Raw genomic sequence first — 18,799 nt, 5'->3', positions numbered from 1 at the left:
ACATATAATTACTGAAATAAAAATATTGTCTATAATTTCTTGATTACGTAAATTTTGAGAAATAATTCAATGACAAAGCTGTGTCGATTGCTGCGCAGGAGACAGTTCAGTTATCGTTGGCGGCGATCGTTCGCCACACTACACTACGCTACACTACAATGAATCACTGGGGCGTTCTGATCGCACACACTCTGGCGAGTCGCCGATGCCACAATGGGTGTCGTCAGAATATAATATAGCCAAAGCGAACAAAGTCATTGCAAAAAAAAAAATTACAAAAAACACAAAACGTAAATCAAAAAATATTTTTCATATCATTCACTTGACCTCTTAGCTTTTTTAAAATAATTTTTATTGTGTTTGTATTTAATATTATTTATTTTGATACTTAAGCAAGATTTATTATTATTTCTTTTTAATTAATTATCAAAGGAATTTTTAAGTACTCTGGAGAGATTTGTATTTTAAAAATGGCCAAGTTTTTGGTAATGGAGGTTTGACAGAATTGTAATATGTTACATGTAGTTTTTTGGGTGGGTTAAATGCTAATGAAAAGAAGTGTGAATAATAGCATTTTAGTAAGTTCTTATCACAGTCATTTAAATTTAAATAATTGCATTCATTAATTTTTTTTTATGTGTTCATGTTTGTCATATGACAGTAAAATATTGTACTCTGAAGGAAATCCTAATTGATCCTTTCCCGCCATCAGCATGTACCTAATTTTAGCCACATTTAGTGGTATTTTCGTAGAATATTTTCCCCCTCTTGTGCAGAATATTCTAAAAATACTATTGACTTGTATAATAGCTCAGATAAAATTATATTTTCAATAAATTTATGCGTACTTGCCAATATTGTCCATGTTTATTATTTTACGTGGTAAAGTATTACCAAGTTTTCGACCATTAAGTAAATAGTTTTTATTTTTTGTATTGTACTTGTGAAAAATTTATATTTTGTTTGTAATTATGATGCAATTAGTTATTGTGTCCCTAACTCTAATTTTTAGGTAGACCCTAAATCAAAATTTTAATGCAGGTTTTTACGGAACATGGGGAAATCGTTTTAAGTGCGGCTTCTCCATATAAATAATATAAGCGTAGAAGTTTTAAAGAAAAGGTTTTTGAACAAATTGATAAAAATATATCATTGCCACCATATAAATGAAAGAATTTTTTTAGCAAACAAAGATTTTGTATCGCATATCGAAGTCTATCACTTGATGCTAATGGCATGATCTTTTGATCCTGAATACATTGTTCCTGTGGTACATGATTCTTGCTGTTGTAATTTAGTACATCGAAGGATAATTAATATAACAAAAATTGTAATGTGACAATGAATTATGATAGCATTAGCAAATCAAATAAAAATCTGGAAATGAATTTTTTTCACATTGTATTGTAATATATTTTTGTTTTGGCCAGAATATTTCAATGTACAAAATTAAAATACAAGCATCATGTACTACGGGATAAAACATACAGGATCATGCGATGAGGATCAAGGGATGAACTTGGATATGTGATACAGAACAGTTACCCTATAATGCATACGCTCGTGTTCTTAAACACGACACTACTTAGAAATATTTATGCCTACGTAAAGTTAGGGTAAACTTGTCACGTAAATATTGGGTTGTAGCCAATTTTACGTCAGTGAGGAATATTGTTTATTTCTTGCTTGCAGAAGATGGCTAACACAAATGATGAACTTGCTTCCGACTACATAAATTTGGAAATAAAGGTGAGGTCACATAATGAAGTGTATTTATATAAATTTAATACAAAATAAATCAAAGCAAAATAATGGTTGTCAATATCTGTTCTTATTATGAGGTTCATTAAATAGTAACGAGACATTGCTGTAGCTCAAAAACTGTCTATTTAATTAATATGAAACTTTCATAAGTTAAGTTGGCATCCTTGCAACTGTTATGATCAACTGTTGGTTATGATTAAATAAACAGTTTTTGGACTACATCAATTTTTCTCGTTACTTATTGAATGATGCCTCATAGAAAATTTTCTAGTAATTAGTGGTTCAGGAAATTTACATAAATATTGAAAGTTCAGCTTTTTCAAAAAGAGTTTTTTTTTACCATTAATTTTTTATTATGTATTTAGTGATGGGTAGTGGAAAGTTTCCAGTCGGAAATTTCCTGCCGAAAACTTTCAAAAATGGAAAATTTACAGACCTCATGGAAACTTTGAAAAAAAGTGGAAACATTGGGAAACATTGAATTTTTTTTAGCTGTAACAGTTGAGTGCTGTTGAGTATATATGCAAAATTTCAACCGAAATGGAACACATTGAATAAGGTATAGTTTTAACAGAGTTAGCTCAGTACCAAAGTAGAGAAGGTATGTGGGCCAAAGAATTTCTTTGGATGGCGCTTGAAAAAGGTAAAATTGAACCCTGTACTTGGTGGAAAGGTCTGTGTGGTCATACACAGCTGTCAAAAGTAGCAAACAGAATCTTAGGTATGCCAGTAACCTCTGCTGCTACAGAGAGGTCTTTCAGTACACATGGTAGTATACATACAAAACTAAGAAACCGCTTGACCACTGAAAGAGCAGGTAAAATATCATTCATTGCCCACAACTGGAAATTGTGTCACCACATCCTGGAGGACATTGAAAAATTGGAAAGGAAAGATTCTATTACTGTCATTGTGGAAGACAAATGTGAGAAAGTATAGCAGAATAAAAAACTACCACAGTGTGTTTTAAAAGAAGACAGTGCATCTTGTTCTAACAATGAAACAGAAGAGGAAGAAAACAGTGATTTCAGTTATGAGGACAATGATGATTTCATTGGTTTCTAAGACCCAATATGACTTAAATAAGGACATGTTTGTTTCCAATTCAGTTAAAACTGTAACGTATGTATGATTTCTTATTATGAATGCAAATAATTGTTGATCAATATTTTTTTTAGTGTTCTATTTGTTACAACTTATTTGTCTTTATTTCCAATCAGTTGATAAATTGTAATAATATAGTGTTAATATTTTCAAATCTATGTAGTCAAATATTTTAACTGTTATTGACCAGGTAATTGTTTTTTCAGAAGGAATCATTTCTTTTAAATCTGCAGTTAAGTATTCTTTACCTTAATTTTTCTTCCACTACATTAGCTTTTTGTAATGTTGAAAGCAGCTGATTAAATAATTTTCAGATTTAAAAACTGATTAGGCCTACTTGCAATGAATTTGTGAACTGTATTTGTAAAAAGAATAATTCCACCTAAATGTTGAAATTAATTTAGAACAGCACCCACAGTAAATTCTACATCGCTAACGAAAGATATTTTAATGTCCTCTTAATACTGCAACTATGAATATTGTATTTTACAATATGAAAATTTCATACAGTAGAGACAGTCACATGTCTAATTCTCTGAAATGGTTATTTATAAACCAACATCAAAGTTTCCTAAAATTTCCTATGTTTTTCGGTTTTTGGAAAGTTTCCATGAAAATTTCCAGGAAAATTTCAGATAGATAAAATTTTGGACATTTACCCATCCCTATGTATAATTAACACTAGTTTATTATCCTGCAGGGTATTGTAATATTACATCATTCCAAGCAATTTTATATCTGTACCCAATTATTAATTTAGACCTTCAAAAACCTTATACTAGAATAAAATCTAGTAGCCTGTCAGAAAATAACACAAAATTTAAAGGTCTATATAATAACCATCTACTATGTATAATTCAGTTTTTTGTTCCAAAAGTAACTTAAAATTAACATCTTAAATAGATTAGTCAGAAGAAAAAAATATAAAGAAATATGTAAAAAAAAATTTCATAAAATACCCAGGCTAAAGGCAGTGAATACATTACAGTTCATATTTGATAGGTAGTAAAATTAATTATTCTGTGAATTCCAAAACGTATTAAATTAGTGGTAACAAGTTAGTAACAATCCTAGGACACAAATAGCAATCAAATAAAATCTGTGTATGGAAAGTAAAAAAATATAGAAATAGGTACTTTGTAAACAGAGAAGAATGTCCTGAATTTAAAAATTAATATGTAAAAACCTGCTGTAGTATTATTATGGCATGCATAGTGTTAGTCTATTGTAGATGACAAAAAAAAATGTATATTGTTGGTTAATTCACATTTTTTGGGAAAAGTGAGACTTAAATTTTAATAAATAAATTAAAATTATGTACTGAAAACAGGGGCGTAGCCAGGGGGGGGGGGGGTTTAGGGGTTCAAACCCCCCCCCCCCCCTCCTTTAGCAAAAAATCTTTAACTAATTTCTTATTCATCACTCAAACAAATTTCATATTAAAATTAATAAAATTTCTACCATTACAATATTAAAATTGAAGTACAGAAAAATTCCAAAATAGAACTATTTTACACCATGAAATCCAAATTTTCCCGGGGGAGGACCCCCGAACCCCCCACTTTAATACGGGGGGTCCATGCTTCTTAACACCCCCCATACACAAATCCTGGCTACGTCACTGACTGAAAATAGTGTTTTGAATACAATACTGGCCTGTTAAAGTATTCTTTTTTATGTTGGAACCACAATAGTGTGAATGTCGCGACAGGATAATTTTATAACCAATCACTTTCGACACATCCGTGAAGTCAGCTTGAGATAAATGCTGGGTGCAACGTTAAGAAATAAACATGAGAGATTTTGGTTTTGTTTTGTTTTGTTGTACTAAATTTATTTTGTGAAATCTTTAAAGTGTATTTATGAACCATTGTTTTTCCAATGGAATCTTAAATTTTATTTTAACATATTTCTTTCAACCAAGCTGATTAAGAAAACCTGCATGCATTAATGGCTGTTGTATGTTTGTTAGGTATGCAATATTTAATTATTAATTTTGGTTTGTGGAGGTTGAGAACCGCATGTTCTCAATAACGCTGTACTATTTTTCTGACCTGCATTATTACGGTACTATTGTCATCGTTATTCCAGCTTTAGCATACATGGACTCATTGTTTTATACTGTCAAAAAAAAATTTTACTTCTGAATTTTAACACATGAAATAAATAAATCTTCTTTTAATAATGAACTAGTCTACCAATATATTACAGTTAACATGAAACTTGTGTTTTTTTTCCCAGACTGAAATTAAGGAAGAAATTGAGATATTCGACGAAATGGCTCACCTTGATTCAGAAAGCACTTCTACAGTTTTGGAATCTGATGCCAGTAAACCCCAGGTAATTACTGTGAAATTTAATTAAACACTACAGGGCCACGGTTATGTCTGGTTTTTGATTTTGGCGTTAATCAAGATCAGTACAGTACAATGGTATTTAAACTCTTTCAGGCTATTCGTCCAGTGAAGTGGACGATTTATATCTCCATTATACCTGGAGTTTATCAAACCTTTAATGTATGGGTTAAGGTGTACCTGCTTTCTAGTGGACATCATACTATGACTATGAAATAATAAAATTTTATTTTTATTAATTATTGTAATTATATAGTGTAAGAACCACAAAAAAATTCCAAAAATTAATCAGTTAGCTACATCTAAGAAATTGATAGTATTATTGAAAGGTTTACAAGTTGTCATAAATTTTTCTATACAAGGAAAAAAAGTTGAGCATTGGTCTTATTCAAAAAATCATTTTGGAAATGTAACTGTGAAATATGTAAAGTAACCCACTATATAACAAGAAACACTGTTCTGAAATGAAAACTGACAGTAACGATAAACTCTGAGCCAATTAAAAATGCCGGCGGCACAGTGATGTGACCTGGTTGCCAATGTCAACATGAAACATGCGATTCGATTGGTGTCGAGTTGCAGAATGTGTCGAACCATAGAATGCCGGGTTAAATGAGTTTCACTGTAGTGTTAATGGTTTATACTTACTTGAAAAAATCTGCAGGTTTGATACAAAAACATGAAATCAAGTATGTCATACTGAACTGTTAGTAATGCAAAACATCTTGTTGGGCACTAAAAATATATTTTTTTATGATTTAAAGTGACAAATCCCTAAAGCATGGTACAGTAAAATACTTTTTAATTCTGCATGTTTAGGACTGTATCTGTGTCAGATTAGTGATTTTACTGCATTATGAAAGGTAGTAAGAGTTTTCATGGAAACACGAAAGAAATATTAGTATAAATGATGATCTCTAAAACTATTTGTAACAGGCTGCTCATTGACTAGAGAAAATGAATGCTGCTGTTTAAAAAAGTTTCTGACATTACATTGTGAAGGCTATGTGATTCAGTTTTCTGCTTTAAAAAATCATTATGTATTATCCACTCGAAGCGGCTAATTGATGCCAGAGTGCGTGTTATATATATATATATATATATATATATATATATATATAATATAGTTAAAAATATCTCTGGTTAGCGAAATTAACCGTAGTTGCATGAGGGCTAAAGCTAGATTTTGTTTGGTATCTTCAAAGGAACTCTTTATAAATAATCATAAGAATGCCATCATGAAGTCAGTATTGTTAGGGATATTAACAAGACATCAGCAAGGAATTAGCATGAAAACATCATTATAACCTAAAAATATTTTGCGATCCAGATGGGATATAAAGATGTGAATATATTACACTCACATTTTACCTTTATAGCTTACATAATTTGCTGGATTTAAGAATACGGTAGTGTTTAATTTATGGAGTACCAATTTTACTTTGTAATGAGATTCAAAATTTGTGTCATAAATTATATTATGTGCTTTTTTGCTTGGTGAACACAATTATTTTTTTTTAATTTTAGTGACATGCTTATTGATTTTTGTAGAAACATTATTACTTTACTCTCATGATTGACCTCGATGCCATATACTGTTATGTGATCAGAATATTATTTCAACATGCAGCGGGAAACTTTTAATGTCAAAAATACATAGTATCTTAAACATGGGATTGTTGAAGTCAAGTGTGTCTTAATTAAGTTTACTGATGCAGGAAGTTTTTACAAAATGAAGGGGGCTACTTACCTCAGCACTTCAGGTCTAAAGAAAGGTCTGTAGTGTTTCCAGATCCTGCCCTCCCCAGATTGTCTAAGTATTTTTGAGAGGAATAAATGTTACTATTTATGTAAGTGTGATTATCAATATTTTATTTTTTATGTAGCTATAATTTTATGTATGTGTTTCATAGTGTGTGAGTGACTTCTTATAACTTAGCGGTGTCTGCGAAAGAAATTGGGTCCAACACTGAGGCGCCAAAATAATAGACAATATTTTATATCGCATTCTATGATGAAGAGAAACTGAGACCTTCGCCAGGACCTTGGGAGAGCTCTCTGATCAGGGAATCACATTACCTTAGATGCAAGAATAATCTTTGTCACCAATAGGAAGGCAGCTTTTCTAGGGAAATCCCCAGTTAGTACTGTTTTATGTGTTTTTTGTACTGTGCTTTGTTTTTGTCGGGCGTTGTTAGCACGCCAAGAGGTCACACCATTTCAGCAGTTCAGCAAAAGGTAGTGTGCATCTTAAGAAGAATGAAATCCGAATGCATTTCATATCTTTTACTTAAGAATCACTATTAACAATTTTGAGTTATTTAAGAGTCCTAGACAGAACTTAACACCAAACCACCTGCAATGTTGGGCGACATATTTAGAGTGTTTATGTATGTGCAAGGAACAGTCGTCATCTTAGCTGGGCACGATTGTGACTTGTTACAAGCCATAGAGTATTGTTGGCGACACTTGCTTATTCATCAAATACATTTTTATGAGATTTTTTTTTTTTAATAATACATATTGACCTGCTGAAACTGAGTAAGGTAGGGAGCATTCTCTTTAAAACTTGTATTAGCACACAATCATAAGCAGCGATAGTGCAAGTAAGTGGCAATTTTTATCTTAATTGTTCAGTTCTGAAAAAGCACTTAAGGGTCTTCAGCCTGAGATTGCGTTTTCTCAAACATTCTTGGGGGAGGACATCCTAGCCACATGCCTGGAGGGTACTCCACTCCATACTCTCCTGGGCCCAGGGTTATCCCCCGCCCAAGGGGCGTCTTATGGTACGCTGATTGGTGACCCCTGTATCAACCATGCCATTTGCAATATGTGCACCAAATTTTTCATATCATTTTCACCATCAAAAAGAAAACACCCGGAATTCTTATAAGCATTTCTTCAGTGGCTTAAAAAAAAGAAAAAAGAAATTATCTAACAAAGGGAAACTTATTTAATATGACATGAACTTAAAATAGCCATGTTTTTATTATGAAAGGAAACCCAATTTCCACACTCCTGAACATAAACAAATGTTGGACTTATGTAGAGACAGTACTATAGATACAGTAGAGTCTCGCTAATCCGGACTCCGCTAGTCCGGACATCCGGTTAATCCGGACGGATCTAAAAAAAAAAAAATGATGAAAAATAATGTTGTGACAAAGGATAATAAGAGAATACATTTCTAAGAGAGGGTCCTCTTGCCCTCAGTTGCGGGGAGTCTTACCGCTAGTTTTCCGCTCATCGTCTGTTTTCCAAGAAGTGACTCACTCTATACCTGCGAGTTGTTTTGTTTTGTTCCCTTCAGTCGACTGTTACTCGTGCTGGTGATAGGTGCTCGTGACAGTTTTTTTTATTCAGTGCGAGTGTTGTATTGTGTGCACTTATTAAGAGCAACGTAATGGCTACTAAACGTAAGAACGTAACTGTAACAATGGAGCAAAAACACCAAGTCTTATTTCGTATTGATGCTGGTGAATCATTAACTAGAATCGTGCAAGGTTTAGGAGTGGGAAAACAAACTGTTTCTGATTGGGAAAAAAATTGGAAAAATTGAAGATTTTTGTGCCAAAATGGTGAGTAAAGACAGTCTGGGTAACAGAAGCACGTTAAAAAAACCAAAAAATGAATTTTTAGACGAGACTTTGTACATTTGGTTTTGCCAACAACGTGAAAAAGTCGTTCTGCTCTCGGGCATAAGATTACAAGTGTTCGCGCTCAAACTCGATGAAAAATTAAATGTTAAATTAATTGTAAATTTAATGTATTATATTATTTATAAGTTACATACATGTGTATTTAGTTTCTTAAGTACTTTATAATAAAAAACAGTTGATTTTTAAGCATAAAGATTTTTTTAGCCTATAAAACTTGTTTTTGATACATTTTAAAGTTGATTACAGTTAATCCGGACTTTCGGTGGGCCGGACAGGGTCCGGTCCAGACAAGTCGGGATTAGCGAGACACTACTGTATTTGTAAAATCTCTGTTTCAGCTTCATACTTACAATGGCATGTCTTAATTATTTATCAGTTTTATTACTATGCAATTAAAATATACTTAATTTGAGGTATATATTGGACCAGGTTTATTGATCTCACTCAGTACATACTTATGTACTTAAAACCAAGCACTATTTTTACTTAAGAACTTTTGGGGAGTAACAATTTTAATAACAGTAATATTGTATTTGTAAGACTAGGTTTATAAACTACGCAAGGTGCAAAAAGTTCAACAACTGTATTTAAAATACTTGTAACTACACACTACACACAAATGTAATGCAAGCATAGACTGACTTTCAGATTGTGTTTTCGTCTTCCATATTTTAATTGAAATATTCTGAAACCTTTCAAGATGATGATACATGCATAGAATGCAATGGTGTTTTTTTTATTATATACATCATTTAACTCGTTAAACTTTCACACAGTGTAAGAAAATAATTCTTAAAATCAAGTTATTCATAATTTCATATGTTTTCATTGGCAATTTGTGCTTTATAAACGCCTGATTCAACAATTGAGGTAAAGTTTAGTTAGTGGTGACACTTGAGTGGGAGTTGGAGGTATGCATAAATATTTTTTGTAAAATATTGGTGATATATCGCTTTAAAACTAAATTTCCAAAATATGTTAATATTTTAATACTGCATTATTCAAAATTATTTTCTTAATTATTAAAAACAAAATTAACCATAAGTTTTATTTACAGTTCACTCAAATGTTATAAATATTTACTCAGTTAACCTTCATCTTTCAGTATAACGAAGAAAAAAAAGTGGTATCACATTTATTTTATGTATTTCAGACTGTGACTGTTCAGAAGTTAGTCACGGTAAAAGAAGACTGCGATGAAATATGTGAGAACATTGAGGTGTGTGATGGACAGCCAGACATTTTGTCACCTTTCAAAGAGCAGACACCCGTCTGTATCGATTCGCCATCGAATGTTGTTGGAGGCGTGAAAGAGGAAGAGTCCCGCATCGAGTCCCAGGCAAGTTCAGCTGTCTGCGAGCCTACGCGCGGAGCGAGCTGCGAGCCGGCTTTGCACGGCGTTCGTGCCACTGCGCACGTGCTGCGCACTTCACCCGTGCATTCGCCCTCATGGCCGAGGAGAGTAGGTGCCACGCCCACCCAGCTCAGCGCTGCCACCCTGTGTGCTGCGAAGCACCGAATTCCCCTCAAAAGTAGACGCGTTTCGAAAAAAAGAGTGACGTTCATTGAGGAAAATTATTTCTTAAACAAGGCGAAAGCTTTGAGGAGGAGGAGGAGAATGCTAAATGGGGCTGTGATGCAGTCTCTCTTATCGGCTCTCGTTCGAATAGCTTCAAATTACAAAGCACAGATGAAAGCAATAAAGAAGTTAAAAGATATGATTGACAAAGTTATCGTACCAAAAAGGGCGGAGTGAAAATCGAGAGTGAAGAAATCAAAACAGTTTTTACGTGTTTTAAGTACAATATATATTTTAGTGTAATGGGATTTGTGCCCCCATAAAACCTTGAGTTATACAACTGGGTACATGTTGAACATCGCAACTTTTTGTTTGAAACAATACTATGTTGATTCTCAAAGGGAAAAGTGAAATATGATGAGTTGTTTTTTACCTGTGGCTGTTAAAATTATTTTGAGTGCTTGTTTACCTCACTCCATGAGGATTACCTTATTACAAGTTGTTTATCAAGTCCAAAAATGAGTTATTGGTGGCGTGGCCATTGGTACCAACTAGTTAAAAATGCAAATTTTTAAAATTAGAATACTGTTAGTAATTTTAAGAATCTTAAAAAAGAGTACATTGGTCGGGTAGGTGTAATTTTTTTTAATATAAATAATATCTCTAATGTAAATATAGTGACGTAAATATATGTTGACTTCAATAGCGTAGCAGAAGCTGTTTTCAGAAAGATGGAGACTTAAATGTCAGTATATTACAGCTGGGCAACTGTTTTCTATCTTTGTTTTCCATTTCAAATGAATATTGAAATTATTCTTGACATGGAAACCAATTCAGGTTAGGAAATGTAATGTACAACGAAGTCCATATCTTTTTTAAAACAGTCTCGGCTATGCTGTACGTATTCCTTAATGATCTCTGGAGAACCACAAGATCAAATTGCAGCTAGTATCAAGAGAACATTAGGGCAGCAAGAATGATCAGGGCAATCTCTCATGGAAAACAAACAGTCTCGGGTATGAAATTGAAGCACAACACAAATTTATGTCACTATATTTACATTACCGGTAATGTTTACAATCAGTTTACGCCAACTGTTAGTCTGAAAATGCCATACTTCACATGTGGCTACCATAACCTAACCTCTACTTAAAATGGTTATTACAGGGAAACACTTGTTCAATGCAGTGAGCTCTTGCAGAATGATTAGAAGACACTTGATAGGAAGTAATGAGATGCAGTTTTTAATGTTTAAAAAAAAATTGCTGACAGTTGTGAATTCAAAATTACCTTTAAATGATGTTGAAAGTTACACTATGGTTTTTTTACTAAATCAATTGCAAATATGTATGGTTTAAGAAAATTAATTTTTTCGAAAGTTGCATTGGGTGATGAAAAATTTCTGTCAAAGTGTATTCCTGTTCAAGCAGTCTATTTAACATTGTATTATAATATTAATATATATATGTTATATAAGGGTTATTTTGCTAAATGAAAATTAAAGAATAACTTAAAAATAAAGTGGGTATGTAAATATTAATATTACAGAACTAAAATTTTATATAAATAATAATAGACAAATATTTATTTACAAAAAAATGAAACATATGTCTTAAAATTAAGCATGGATTTTTTTTGTTAAAAATATCAATTGTTATTTTTAATTAAGTGTTATAAAAAAAAAGCTTTTGTATAAAAGTATATTTTTTGAGCCTTTTTTTTTCTTTTTATACCTTTGTTTCATCAATACATGTTTAGGAACTGATTATTTATGGTTCCCAAAATCTCTTAACAAAACTGAGATATTCGGTTTGCTTGTCCATTCAAATATCTCTGGCATCTGTACGTCGGGGTGTTGTAATCGCTCGGATGGAGGTTCAAAGCGGCATCGAGATGAGCATGACAGCGTCTTGGACCAAATGAAACAGCGTGGCCTAAGAGCTGATGCTGTTGCCGAACTGACGCCCGGTCATTAGTTCCCAAGGAGCGTCAAGCAAGCGTCCAGCAAGAACAGCACGCTGTTGATGAGGGAAATGGAGCCCTTGGTGAGGCCTAAATACTTGACGTTGCTGGCTCCGGTCACAACGTTCGTGAGGATTATAGCCCCACTGGTGGCGAACAGCGCAAACCCAACAAGGCTGTAGAAAATGTCCTGCACATAAAACTCCAGCAGTCACTTCTACGCTACTAAAAATGTTAGTCTTCATAAATAAATTATTTAATTTAATTAGTCATGTTAGTTTTTTTTCCTTGTATTACTTTTATGCGAGGTAGGCCTGTGCATATTCTAGTTTTTTTTTTTTTTTTTTGCAAAGCTAATATATCAAATGTTTGAGTCAAACCGCATTGCGTATATTTTTTCGGTGAAGCTGTATTACACATATTTTATAAAATGCAGAATTGAAGTAAGAAAATTGTTTAAAGTTTGTAATGTTTGAACTGATTAAATCACTAACCTGTAGGGCCCTAATTATAACATCATCCAGTAAAAATTTTAATATAATAATGCATAATATTAATATTGATCATTCATGAAAGTAAATGGAGTGCTACCTTTTGATTTTTTTTTTTTTAAGTAACCAACTTTATTGAAGCAAAACATATTCTACACAAAAAATAACCTAAATATTTTCATGAGTGAATCTTAGGTTTCCAAAGTTTACAGCTTTGCACCACGACGACTGCTATGTCTCCCGTTTGCAAACAATCTTGGTTTGAATCCACCGCAAATTATATAACCTTAGTAGGAGGCAAGCAATCTGCCCCTTGAACCTCCGTGGCAATGAATAATGTTATACTTAGATTGGGTATTAGATAACTAGCTAATCCCTGATATGCGTTTGTATGTCTCATTCATTTTTTTTTGTAATTTGATTGAAGTAGGTACACATAGACAAAGCATCTCTCTATATATGTCCCTCTAGTAAATCTCACTATATATATACATATACACACACACACACACACACATATATATATATATATATATATATATATTTTGTACTGTATAAATATATATCACTATGTATCTTTCTATCTACAACTCTATGTCTATTTTCCTATCTATATCTTTATCATCACAAAACAAGGCGAACACGCTAAATTTATCTAAATTTTAATCTTAATCTTTTTACTGATCACAGATGCGACAGGTATATAAAAACAGCTCGTATTTGAATGCAACGTGGTGTCAAAATTTCAAAGCAATCGGTAAAGAACTTTCGTAGAATTAGATTTTGAATGAAGGAACATTAACATTTTTATTTATGTAGATAGTGGCCCGTACTTTAAAAATTTAATTGTTATAAGTGCAGTATGAATGCTAAGTTGTATTAAATTGATCTAATCACAATGAATCGAAAAAAGGTTGGCGAAATTTACAAATTGAGCTTCGTATTTTACTATATTCGTTAACTTTTTTTTTACTACTACTATTACTACTACTACTACTACTACTACTACTTCTCTTCAATTAGTGAATGTATTAAGCCTGTATCACATGATAAATGGTTTCATACAGGATGCGGTAAAATATTTTACTAAACCTTCAATGTGAACTTGCAAGCACACTGCACTACATGTTTCTGTAGAAGAAACCATTACCCGTAAAATGTGACTGTAGGCATAGTTAATTGTGTGCTAGGTGAGATTGTAAACAAATTCTAAAATATGTATCCTACACTATGGAAATTTTTTTAAGTGCAGCAGTTCAGAAGTCCACATATTGCCCGCTTTAATTAAACAAATAAACAAATTACCACTTGCATCACTAGGACTTGCCTACTTCCACCACTTGATTGCCTCACAAACCAAACCTTCCCCAGGAAATTAATTGCTCTGGACCATTGTATCAAACCAAAACGGCCAGCGATCTGCTAAAATTTGCACCGCGTCGAAATATATCCTGGCACCAAACTTCCATGGAATCTTACATTGTGCGATAGAGCCTTAAGGGGCCCGCCTCGTCAGGGGTGTGTGTGTGTTAGTGAGGCTGGATGATAAGCGCGACGCTCGCTGGTATTTCTAGTGTGGTGTTGCCTCTAAGCACAAGGCTCTGAAATGGTGCGCAGTCTTCTCGTCGTCACAGGATAACTGTGAAATTTGAGCGGTGACCGTAACATATTGCGGAGAAATGAAGATAAAGGGGTAATGCAAGTCCCTTAAGTGCTTTCAAGGGTCTGGGTGTGTTGTTTCATGCCTAAAAATTACTCTGAAAACATGGGTTTTAGCCATTTTAACTCTTCTAAAAATACAGTTTAAAACTTTAATCCGAAATCAAAAGTACTTTTCGGTCCTCGGTGAACTCTTAAATGCTTTTCGTAATAAACTCCACCCGGATATCTTGACTAGTTTAGAAATCGCGTTGTTTTTCCTGAAGCTCTGCACACTGTGTGTGCCCGGGTAGGCGGGCCCCTTAAGGGCCCAGCCTACCTGGGAACACGTACATTGTGCAGAGCTTCAGGGAAAACAACGCAATTTGAAAACTACTCAAAATATCTGAGTGGGGTCTGTTTACAAAAAGCATTTAATAATTTTCTGAGGGCCTATGAGTAGTTTTGTTTGCGGATTAAGTTTTTAAACTCTATTTTTAGAAGAGTTAAAATGGCTAAACGGCATGTTTTCAGTGACACATGTGCAAACCAATGTTGAATATGGACTACTTGGAAACAATCCCTGCCCCTTCGTGCACGAGGCATGTCGGACTATAATGGGGAGGAAATACATTATCGTGGGCCACTAAGGATTTCTGTAATCTTTGAAAATAATCTTTCTGTGCCCTTATGTAACCAAGTTGCTGTTTTATTATTTTCTCCTAGCTTTTTTCTTTTCTTTTGTTTAAATTCTGTAAGGGAGTAGACCAGATCCCCCACAGGCCACATCCCTGGATGGTTACACTCACCACATTCGTGGATATGCTGTCCCGCAGTAAAACTCTGGCGAACACCGCAATGAGAATGAGGGAATACCCCGCAAACGTGGCCGTGACGAAGGCATCCTCCAAGTCGCTCAAAGATGCCTCGTGCCTGTAATGCAGCCCCAAGCAGATGATGGTCAGAACCTGTGCAACAGGACAACACCGGGACATCACTTGACACTCGTCGCATGAAAGACGTAATCGAGTACAGTAGAGTCTTGATTAATCAATTTAATGTGGGCAGCGGCGGCGACCTCGGATAACATCAAAACTATATTGTCTTGGTTTTCATTTTGCCCAGTGGTATCATCATTTTCCCGTGTGATTTTTTCCGGCTTTTTTTTCCCCCCATGTCATTCCATGATTTTCTCAACTAGTAAATGGCATCTTTGAGGTTAATTTTTTGTAGGGTTTTGACAAGTCCATTAAATCATTATCTACGTCCTCGAGCAAATATTTAAACATTCTCTGCTGGTAATGGCACTCTTGATAACGTGGAACCTGGGTTAATCGGAGCTCCGTTAATCAAGGGACTTCTGCAGTGTTTTGAAGATCTGCAAGTACTACCTTGTAGAACAGTGGAACCTCAGAAGTTGAAAGTTATAGAGCAAGGTGGTGGCAGTCATCAAAAGAAAAGAATATGAAAGTAAACAGCAAGCAAAGAGGTTTTTGTTCTTCCCCACCTTCCCTAAATAAAATTCTGCATATGCTCCTGGCAGCAAGTGTGTTGGTAATCTAACAAGATTTAATTTTATTAAGTATGCTGAGTAGTATGGATTGGTTAATCTGCATACCACACACTGTGATTTGTTAGCAAGGTTTAATGATTTGTTTTTTATTAATGACTGATTATAGTGATTATAGTAATTTTTGTATAAACTTGTTAGATGTGCTTCCATGGTATATACCTTTCTTCTTGAATTAAATTTGGTTTGTATTCAGTAAAGTATTAAAAATGTATGAACGGTGTAGTCATAAACAAATTTGGTTTTAACTTTTCAAGTTGTGTTGGGATGAGAAAATTGGGCAAACTTCGAAATAATTGTAAAATTTATATTGTTTTAAATTCATTGTTTGAAATTAATATTTAATGACATACTTCTTACTTCAAGCCAAAAAATATTGTTAGGTTTATTTTATCATTGAAATGAAATGACTTCATAAGTGGTAATTAATTTTCAAGAACTAGAAATTGTGTCCCTTAATTTAAAACAAACATTTATTATATTTACTCACCGTATGAACTACCATTTAGCTCAATTTCTTTGAATCTGTGTACCAATTGAATAACTTAGGCAATTTCCACCTAATGAAATTCGTTTTTTTGTTATGAAAATTAAATGTAACCTAGGATGGTAGGGCCTATGTCTTATGGGGTAACTTTATTCTTAGTTATAGTAAAATTGTGTGAACAAAAAATATTTGTTGCTCCAAGAACTTACGTGAATTCTTAAATAATTCTTAATTTTTATCATGTGTCGGCCCACAGAATCGATGGGTGCTCAAGGCTTATGTAATCAGAGATCAAACCTTAACGAGTGAAAGGGCGAGTCATTAACTAGGTAAACTAGTTTGTCTGCGGATTATTCTTGGTGATACTCACTACAGCATTTAACTAATTAGGAAACGCTCAGTGCTCGTAGACAATATTGAAAAGGGGAGGTGAATACTAATTGTGATATTTGTAGTAATTTGATGAGTGTGTGTGTAAAGGTTCATTGGTTATTCTTGAAATTACTACTGTCACCATTTTATCTTTTGTTTAATTTTATATGGCTACGTCACTATCATATCACTTTTCATTTGTGGATATTTTCTAATGTTTTGTTCTGTGATTAGTATTATGATTTAATACATTTATCACCGTAATTGTGTAGTTATTTTGATTTAGTTGTTTTTGTGAATACTGTGTGGTTTCGTTAGTATTTTTGATGTTGTATATGTTTCTATGTATTTGTCCTTTTATTGCTACAAGATATGTGGTACTCTCGTCCTCATATGTTGGCCATACACGGTACTACGGTGCAGACGAGGAGGGTAGTCCATATAAGTATTTCATGTGATATCCTTGTATTTTTTCCTTGTGTCTCGTGCCCACTACCAAAATCTTACGACTGTCAGTGGGCATGTCACAAAATTAAATAAAATCAAAAAATATAGAAGGATGGAGCCAGGAGATTATGTGCGCAGTGTTGACAGCCTTAAATCGAGATATCTCATATTAAATATTATGTGCAATTATCAATTTTTTAGTTTTCAGCAATAATCATTTGTTAAACCAGTGAAACCTAACCGTTGTACCAAGGTTTATAATTATCCCAACAATATAGCGGCAGATAAATTTTTATTATGACAGAGGCAAAAAAGAGGGGGGGGGGGGGAATAGGATACAAGTATCAGAGATGAAATTTCCATGTCAATCGTTAGCAGTGACGAAAACTGAGTAGAAAAACACAAGCAGCATTGCAAAAATTTTGTCGGAATCACTGCTGCATCATTTCTACCTCTTCCCTGCCATCTCCCCTTCTGGCTGTAACAACTAACATATAGCATGCTACGCACCTATTGACTCATTCGACCACTAGTGCATGCGTTGGACTCGGACTTACTCTCCTCTACCGATTCCAACACCAGGACTTAACTATTCCCCTTGTGCAATTGTAATTATCGTAACGCTCGAATGTTTTAGCCCCTTAAGCAAAAAAGTTTCACTTCAAAAAATATTTGGAAATTTTTTTTGCAGGAAAAATTACCATGTTTGCTCATATCAACAAAAATTAGAAGGAATTTTATTATTTTATAAAACAGTATATGATTGCCTTGGCTGTTGAATATCAGCCTATCATAAGTTTGGTATTCTTTTCTATATATTCAATGGTTAGATAGATATGTGATCATTTGAAAATACTCTTGACCATAGAGCACAAGGATATTAACCGTGTTTTTTTTTACAATACCTTTCAAACAAGACATACATTATTTTAATACCCATTTCTCCTTAAAATTAAATATTGCTGTAAAATTTTTCTAACTACACATCCAGGAATACAACCTATTATGCATTATCACATTAGAATTTTTTTTTAAAGAGGATGCTTGAGTAATGCCCAAATACTCAATCTTATTTTTTAAATTGATTGTTATTCATTTTACCTTCCTGCAGAGCAAAAATATTATTCTAAATTACTTACCAACTCAAACAGTTTTAAAATGATAATATTGCTGACTGCCATTATAGCAGTTAGTAACTATTATGTTATCTATGTTTTGTAACAACTACTACACTAGAAACCTAGTTTTTTTATCACATTTAGTATTGATATTCAGTGGGAGTAAAAAAAAAAATAAGAAGTACCCAAATAAAATGGCCATAGAGAAACACTATTTGATTTACAGTAGTTGTTAAGATTTCTTTCTTTCTTTCTCATATCCTTAAAGGCAACAATATTTACTATATAATTTTTCGTGTGGGGGTTGAGCAAAA

The 18,799-nt window shown here is 33.4% G+C and overlaps 1 protein-coding gene and 1 long non-coding RNA gene across 2 annotated transcripts; one reads left to right on the top strand and one right to left on the bottom strand.

The window, feature by feature from the left end:
• Nucleotides 1-1,959: 1,959 nt before the first annotated feature.
• LOC134537625 (uncharacterized) lies at nt 1,960-13,373 on the top strand. The gene is made up of 3 exons (XR_010076014.1): nt 1,960-2,886; nt 5,110-5,208; nt 10,035-13,373. It is a non-coding gene; the product is annotated as an uncharacterized LOC134537625 (long non-coding RNA).
• Nucleotides 11,957-18,761, bottom strand: LOC134537624 (uncharacterized). Its single transcript, XM_063378284.1, has 3 exons — nt 18,507-18,761; nt 15,301-15,459; nt 11,957-12,552 (listed from the first exon to the last, which is right to left on the bottom strand). The coding sequence occupies exons 1-3, from the start codon at nt 18,546-18,548 to the stop codon at nt 12,373-12,375; spliced, it is 381 nt and encodes a 126-aa protein (XP_063234354.1). The 5' UTR covers nt 18,549-18,761; the 3' UTR covers nt 11,957-12,372.
• Between the last annotated feature and the right edge of the window lie 38 nt (nt 18,762-18,799).

This window comes from Bacillus rossius, chromosome 12 (assembly GCF_032445375.1).
Source record: "Bacillus rossius redtenbacheri isolate Brsri chromosome 12, Brsri_v3, whole genome shotgun sequence".
Lineage (NCBI taxonomy): Eukaryota > Metazoa > Arthropoda > Insecta > Phasmatodea > Bacillidae > Bacillus > Bacillus rossius.
Note: the sequence above shows the minus strand (reverse complement) of the source record. Positions and strands in the feature narration are given on the sequence as shown.

What these genes read in the sequence shown, in the direction of transcription:
- LOC134537624 (XM_063378284.1), bottom strand. Translation starts at nt 18,548, where the DNA reads ATGGCAGTCAGCAATATTATCATTTTAAAACTGTTTGAGTTG. An exon ending in TTTTAAAACTGTTTGAGTTG is followed by an intron (nt 15,460 to 18,506) that starts GTAAGTAATTTA and finishes CCTGTTGCACAG; the next exon opens with GTTCTGACCATCATCTGCTT. An exon ending in ACAGCATATCCACGAATGTG is followed by an intron (nt 12,553 to 15,300) that starts GTGAGTGTAACC and finishes TTTTATGTGCAG; the next exon opens with GACATTTTCTACAGCCTTGT.